The sequence below is a fragment of the Octopus bimaculoides genome, chromosome 5 (assembly GCF_001194135.2).
Source record: "Octopus bimaculoides isolate UCB-OBI-ISO-001 chromosome 5, ASM119413v2, whole genome shotgun sequence".
Taxonomy (NCBI): Eukaryota; Metazoa; Mollusca; class Cephalopoda; order Octopoda; family Octopodidae; genus Octopus; species Octopus bimaculoides.
In genome coordinates, this window is record NC_068985.1 from 23,628,313 (window position 1) to 23,636,390 (window position 8,078).

General features: G+C 38.2%; 1 protein-coding gene across 1 annotated transcript in view; it reads right to left on the bottom strand.

Annotated features, from left to right (window-relative positions):
• The window catches only part of LOC106867711 (choline O-acetyltransferase), a gene marked incomplete at its 5' end in the record, with an annotated part of 213,268 nt that overhangs the window by 134,449 nt on the left and 70,741 nt on the right, over positions 1-8,078 (bottom strand). The window contains one exon of the mRNA XM_014912671.2: positions 3,505-3,558. Coding sequence (XP_014768157.2) covers positions 3,505-3,558 — 54 coding nt within the window. The remainder of the gene's footprint in view (positions 1-3,504; positions 3,559-8,078) is intronic.

Consider the following 8,078-nt stretch of genomic DNA (forward strand, 5'->3'; position numbering starts at 1 on the left):
GGAGAGATAAAGAGAGTGAGAAAATAAGACGAGAAAAAGAAAAAAGCAAGAAAAGGATGCAAGATTGAAAGATGGGAGAGAGAGAGAGAGTGTGTATAAGAGAGAAAATGAGGGAGAGAGAGAGAGAGAGAGATTAAGATAAGAGGGAGAGAAAGAAAGGAAGCGAATGAAAGCGAAAAAGACTGCGAAGAGTGCGGGAGAGTAAGGTGTGAGTAAGAGAGAGAGAGAGGGGGAGAGCGGGAGAGAGAGGAGAGAAGTAGAAGGGAATATGTGAAAACAAACTGTAATGAAGAAGGTAATGGGAGAATTTTAACGTCGATCTAATTTTCATTTCTTTTGATCCCGGACAGCAACGCTCTTGCTCTTTCCGAAAATTCCAAAAGCAAAGTTTCACTGTATAGCGACAGTTATTATATATATATATAAAAAAAAGTGAAAAAAAACAAAACAAAAAGAAACAAAAATGGAAACCCGAGGAAGGAAGGGAGAACACTTTGCTATGGAAATTAAAATGGCAAATTGATCAGAGAGAAAAATGATCAGAGAGCACTTAATTAGAAGAATATTTGAAAACATGCTTTTGTTATTATTATTATTATTATTATTATTATTAATTATTTTGTTTTGCTTTTTAGGCATATGAGTAGTGAAGGTCGTTGTCTCCATCGTCATCGGCGCCGACACCGACACCACCGCCACCGCCGCCACCCCCGTCGCCCTCACCACTGTCGTCGTCGTCTTTGTTTAGCACCATGTTAGTCCTGACGAGCAAATTATAATCAAAAGGGTTCGATCCAAGACCATCGGCTTGTTTGTTCACTGTCCTTTTCTCCTTCAGTAACAGTTTTAAATTTTTGCTCGAGGCCAGAACTTCTTAGTTAGAGTAAGGTTTGAGATTTTAGGGAATGAGGTTAGCCGATTACGTCGACCCCGTTGCTCAACTGGTACTTTTTTCATCGACCCAGAAAAAATGAAAAGCAAACTCGGTCTCAAAGGAATATGAACTCGGACAATTTTTTTCTACTATAATCACAGTCTGAAATTTTGGGGAAGGGGCGAAAGTAGTTGATTACATTGACCCCAGTGTTCAACCGGTACTTATATTATCGAATTCCGAAAGGATGAAAGGCAAAGTCAACCTCAATGGGATTTGAACTCAGAACGTAAAGAGCCGAAGAAATTCCTCGAAGTATTTTGTCCAGCGCTTTAACGACGGTGCCAACTCAGCATTTTTATCTCCTTTAATAATCCTCTCTACTATAGATAGACCCAAGGCCTAAAATCCCGGGGGACGGAGATAATCGATTACGTCAATCCCGGTGCTCAATTGGTACTTATTTTATCGACTCCAAAAGACGAAAGACAAAGTTGCCCACGGCGGTATTGTCAACTTTGCCTTTCATTTTTTCGGAAACCAAATTTGATGACTAATTTAGTGTAGATATACACTGAACTTATGTCAGGTGCAATGGCCCAGTGGTTAGGGCAGGGGACTCGCGGTCATAGGATCGCGGTTTCGATTCCCAGACCGGGCGTTGTGAGTGTTTATTGAGCGAAAATGCCTAAAAGCTCCACGAGGCTCCGGCAGGGGATGGTGGCGAACCCTGCTGTACTCTTCCGCCACAACTTTCTCTCACTCTTTCTTCCTGTTTCTGTTGTACATGTATTTCAAAGGGCCAGCCTTGTCACACTGTGTCACGCTGAATATCCCCGAGAACTACGTTAAGGGTACACGTGTCTGTGGAGTGCTCAGCCACTTGCACGTTAATTTCACGAGCAGGCTGTTCCGTTGATCGAATCGACTGGAACCCTCGATGTCGTAAGCGACGGAGTTTCAACAACACTAAACTTATATACACTAATTTTTATTGGTTGATTACGTGTAGAACAGAATTAGATTTTATAAAGCTTCACATGAGAGAAAGAGAGAGAGAGAGAGAGAGAGAGAGAGAGAGATAGAGAGAGTGGTGACAGAGAAAAGATTATTGAAAGAAATAAGAATTGAAATATAATTCTATTTGTACTAAAGAAGAGCAACTTTTGAGATTTGTTCTTTAGATAGTTTAGTAGTACAAGAAGTATTTGAATAAGCCAATCATACATGGCAGCTAGGAATCATCTGAAAGAGAAAGCTTTGACGCTATTAAAAAGTCATGACATGCATAAAGTCCCCCATTACCCACGTTTCTACGCAACCGTTTCCTATGTCTACCTAATTCTCCTTCACATTGCTTCACTTGCCAAAGGAACAGCCTGCCAAAAAACTATATCAAATCAGAAAGAACCAACGTAAACCACAGTCTGATAACGGCGAGCAAGCCGAAACTTCGAAGATACTGTCAGTATTTTTTTGTGTGTGTTTATACACATATTCTTGGGTATAGTTGAGTGCTACAACCTAGAGTTCAGGCCTCGACCTCACTACGTTGGCATCTTGGGTAAGTGTCTTCTACTTTTACATCGTGCCTTGTTAGTAATCGGTGGTAATGGGCGTCTGTGAGGGAATCTATCGTGTATATATATAAATATGTATGCATGCATACAGACACATACACTGACGCATACATACAGACATAAACACACACGCACACACGAAACCTACGTGTAGGCATATAAACATGTCAAATTTACTTAATGTCCGTAGATTGAAAAATGATGAACTGCCTTAATAAATTTTTGACGTTTAATGTGGCCTCATCAGAGAAACAAGTAACCTATCCAGTAATATTACAGTAATATTACACATTAAAGAATCCATAATATGTGATGCAGCTATACTGTACCCTCTCACTCCCTAATATATATATATTTATTTACATACTGAGGATAATAAATTGAGTATTAATTTAATTAACATCATTTTAAAACCAGTGGCCTAGCATATAAAAAAAGCTGAAAATTCAGAAAAATTGTATCACATGCGTATAAGAATGGATGACCACTAAGTGGACATCCGATATGCTAGAAAGAGGTCATCAACCACCCAACCACAAAGAAAAATAATGTTCTCCAGAAAAAATTCACCAAACACCAGAACATAAGCGGGCAAGATAAAATGAAAAATATACAAAATAAAGAATTAAATTACCTCTTTCTAGCATATCGGATGTCCACTTAGTGGTCATCCCTTCTTATACGTATATATATATATATATGTTAGATAGAAGAATATGAATAGAGATATTGTTTACATTATGTTACAAACGTTTCCATTGAGTAGTTTCTTTTATTTGCTTGATAATATATTATCATGTAACCAGACCATTTCATCTGACATCCATGTACAATTGACAGATGTATTGATCAGCAGACACACAAACATATAAACATATAAATAAAACTCACACACACACACACACACACACACACACACACACACACACACGTGAGCACGCACACGCGCACATGCATGTACATTTGTATTGTGTATACTTGTGTGTGTGTGAGAGAGAGAGAGTACCATAAGTAGCATTAGTAAGAGGTAAAAAAATTTCAATCACTTACGAATCGACGATAGTTTTATAGTCCAATATGGCGGAGATTAGTTGGGCAGCGTACCTGAAGGAGAGATAATCAGAAATGAAATAGTTGTAGTTTGGATTTGTCGTTAAAAAAATAACACTAAAAGAAAGTGGGCGAAAACAATTCATAGATTTAAAGATACATGATGTAAAGTAATAAGACGTAACTGATAAATCATGAACCATCCTTTCATATAAGAATAAAATTGAAAAAACAACAGCAAAACAAACCTTTCTTTGGCTTTCCTTGCCCTTTACAATGATTTCTTGTTGATATGTAAAGCATTCATGTATGTATAGATGCTAAATTATTCTCAGGATACGTTTATATGTATAATATGTAATATATAATATATAACTGCGAGTTAACTTGCGATCCCCAGACGACAAGGTAACCTTTATTTAACTAAAATATCTTCGGGTTGATGAGTAGCTAGTGGAGTAACCCTCGTTGAGTAATTATTACTTCCGAGGTTCTGCTGTCTAGGAACCATATGTAGCCTGGATTTTACGTACTCCTTTTCATCAATTTGGATTTTTATTCGCATACGTATTGCTAACTGTGAACTATAACATTGCTAATTGCTAATTGTGAACTATAAAATAACCTTTTTTCAGCTTATCGAACTTCGATATGGGAAAACTTACAACCTTCTATGCCAATAAACTACTATTGTTCCTGAAAGTTGATTTTTTATACCTTCTAGGGACTGCTCGAAGCTTACTCACTTTCTACACCAGGATTCTCGGATCTTACATTTACACACACACACACACACACACACACACACACACACACACACACACACACACACACACACACACACACACACACACACACACACACACACACATATATATATATTTAGTGAGAATTAATGAAAAGACAAAAGACGAAGACGGGTGTGTAAACAACAAACATGTATTAGTTTAACGCTCGAGAAGTGAGAAAGTCTTTGTGTTTCCAGCCTACGCTCTTCAACAGAAAGGAACACAGTAATAAACAGGGATAGAAAATAGAAAAAGGTATAGTGGCTGGCGATCTATCATGGCGAATGCCGGATATAGGGGTCATACAGGAGAGCTAGGAAGAAGGGGAGATAATAAAGTAATGGTGATCTCAAAACGAAGGTGTACGAGCGTGTGTATGTGAGAGCGTGTATGTGCGTGTGCGTGTGGAAGGGGGCTGGTGACATTGACGTGTGCGTGTGTGCATGTGTAGGGGTGTGGATGATGGTGTAGGTGCTGGGAAGTGGTCAGTGCTAGTGTGTGCGCTGGTGTGGGTGCTGGGAAGTGGTCAATGTTAGTGTGTGCGGGGTGGTGTAATGTGGTGTGGTATATATATATATATATATATATAAACAATATATGAGTATATGCATATATATGTACATGTATGTACATACCTTCATCTACATGTACATATAGATACATAACTGGGTACATGACGTGGCAAAAGAACATGGACAAAATGATAAACAAGGTACAATATATAACTCTGAGGGTTGATGTAATTGGCTGAACCCCACCCCCGAAATCGCTGGTCTAATCACTGTCTATCTATCTATCTATCTATCTATCTATCTATCTATCTATCTATCTATCTATCTATCTATCTATCTATCTATCTATCTATCTATCTAAAGAGCAAGGCTGACATGTACATACGCACACAAACACAGGAGTTTTATAGTGACAGTAATCCTATCGGAATTTTTGTCTAATTCGATATGGTACCGAATGTAGTGGATACTTTGTTGATCGATTATTACCAAGTTTGTATTATCGATACAACCTTGTCGAAGCTTGCGGCTAATCAACAACCTCTACCATGACCACGCGAACATATGTATGTGTGCACATATGCGTATGTATGCATGTCGCCATCGACTACAGCTGTCAATTTTCAACGTGTAAAGGGCTCTTCCGGGATCCCTGGAGATTCAAATAAGCCAGTAGGGTCTTCTATATACTTTTTAACAACGTAAACACTGTGAGTAGTATCCTACTTCTTTGTTACTGCCAAGGGTAATAAATACATAAATATTTTGATTACTATATAAATGGTCAGATAGATAAGCAAATTCACTGGCTCAATGCTTTACTGAAGAAAAGGCAATACAAGTACCAGTTGAACTCTGAGGGTTGATGTAATTGGCTGAACCCCACCCCCGAAATCGCTGGTCTAATCACTGTCTATCTATCTATCTATCTATCTATCTATCTATCTATCTATCTATCTATCTATCTATCTATCTATCTAAAGAGCAAGGCTGACATGTACATACGCACACAAACAATGCGTAATAAATATACTGTGAATATATGGTTACTTTGAACACAATGAATTATAGGTATTAGGTACAATTATTGTCATTAATTTAGTAAACTATGGAAGTCATTAAAGCTTGTCTTATCACTGGAGAAAAAAGCAGTCAATAGACGTAAGTCAAGTATGCTATGGAAGTCAGTAAGCGATATAATTGTGTCAGTAACATATTACGGTTAGGTCAATAACGTAAAGAGATCAGCGAACATAAATGCTATGTGCAGTATAATTATAAATAAAAAGCAGTATGAGTCACCATTATCAATTCTTTCTTTGGCATTCGTCTGTCTCGAGAGACAACGGAATATTGCATTACTCTTCGGTCTGAATATGAGCTGCAACTCAACCCGTCGGGGACAACCATATACCATACTGTTACACCCGCTTTCTATATTGACACAGACTTGAACTCTGGGATGGGGATATTGAAATTGCGGGTTACTTTGATGCTCCAAACTCCTATTTCGGCCTCGCAGATGTGATCAACAATTGGCATCAGCTTTGACTGCAGTAGTTGCCAGAAGTGTGTAAAGTCGAATAGCAATCTGTTTTAGGAGACTCACTCCTTCGCCTTAAAAGACAGTGAGTCTAGTTACCCATATCTAGGGATCTGTAGCCATGGGCAATGGGACTGTACCCTGTACTGTCAGTGTCATCACTATCTGAAAAAGTGATTTACTACCTGTGAGCAACAAACTATTTCAGTAAAGTAAGGATCTAAAAAGTAAAGGTATATTGACTGAGTTTCCTCCTGTATTAAACTTGTATCAAATATACGTTAAGCTTGCAACATCTGAGGAACAACAATTGTGAGCAATGAGTAAATCGCAATCGGGAAACTCAGAGTTCTGAATGTTAATGTTCCCTTATTGTGTCATTTAGTGGAGGCACAATGGCCCAGTGGTTAGGGCAGCGGACTCGCGGTCATAGGATCGCTGTTTCGATTCCCAGACCGGGCGTTGTGAGTGTTTATTGAGCGAAAACATCCAAAGCTGCACGAGGCTCCGGCAGGGGACGGTGGCGAACCCTGCTGTACTCTTTCACCGCAACTTTCTCCCACACTTACTTCCTGTTTCTGTTGTGCCTGTAATTCAAAGGGTCAGCCTTGTCACACTGTGTCACGCTGAATATCTCCAAGAACTACGTTAAGGGTACACGTGTCTGTGGAGTGCTCAGCCACTTGCACGTTAATTTCACGAGCAGGCTGTTCCGTTGATCGGATCAACTGGAACCCTTGATGTCGTAAGCGACGGAGTGCCAACAATTGTGTCATTTAATAAAATCAGCCCAATTTCACTTTCACGTAGTGAGTCATATTATTCGCTTTAAATAATTAGGAATATAATCGTAGTAAAGAAAAGAAAAAACCCAATAAAAAACAATTAGTGTTAGTGATCAATACTTGTCATGGAAGGCGAAGGGAGACAACTCGGAAAGCCAAATTAACCAAAAATTGAATATCGGTATGCAGTGTAGAGTGGATCTGATCTTTGGCTAGTAAAGTGACTATTCCAAACATGTTTCGATATTACAAGAGCGTAATCTAACCAGGAGTTGTTAAGAACTAAGGTGTCGCAGTGAATATAGATTTTTGAGTGAAATTATTTTCTACATATCAAATTGAATCTATATCGTTGTTCTTCTGTTTGCCTTACTCCACCACCACCACCACCACCACCACCACCACCACAATCATCATCATCATCATCATCATCATCATCATCATCATCAATACTATATCCACCTTTATTATTATTATTATTATTATTATTATTATTATTATTATTATTATTATTATTATTATTATTATTATTATTATCATTATTGTTGTTATTATGAGTAAATTGTGGAATGTATCAACATTCATTCCCATTTCAAATTGTCGTATGAACAGGCCTATAACCAAAGACATACCAACCATGACAGTCTCGACTGTTTTCCAGTTATAATACAGTCGGAAGCGTGTAATTTGAATGAAAATTCGTAGCTATTTCTAGCAGATGGAATGACCTCACAGAAGTTCCGGCACCGGTTCGTTATTTATCAAGTAGAACTTCAACCAAGAATCAAAATTGGGTCGCTGATTCGCCATGTTGGGAGTTCGTACCGAATGTTACGGCACTCGACACAAGATAACGCATATTAATTAGAAATAAAGCTTTATATATGTGTGTGTATGTATGCATGCGTGTATATTTATATGTATCTATATATATATATATATATAT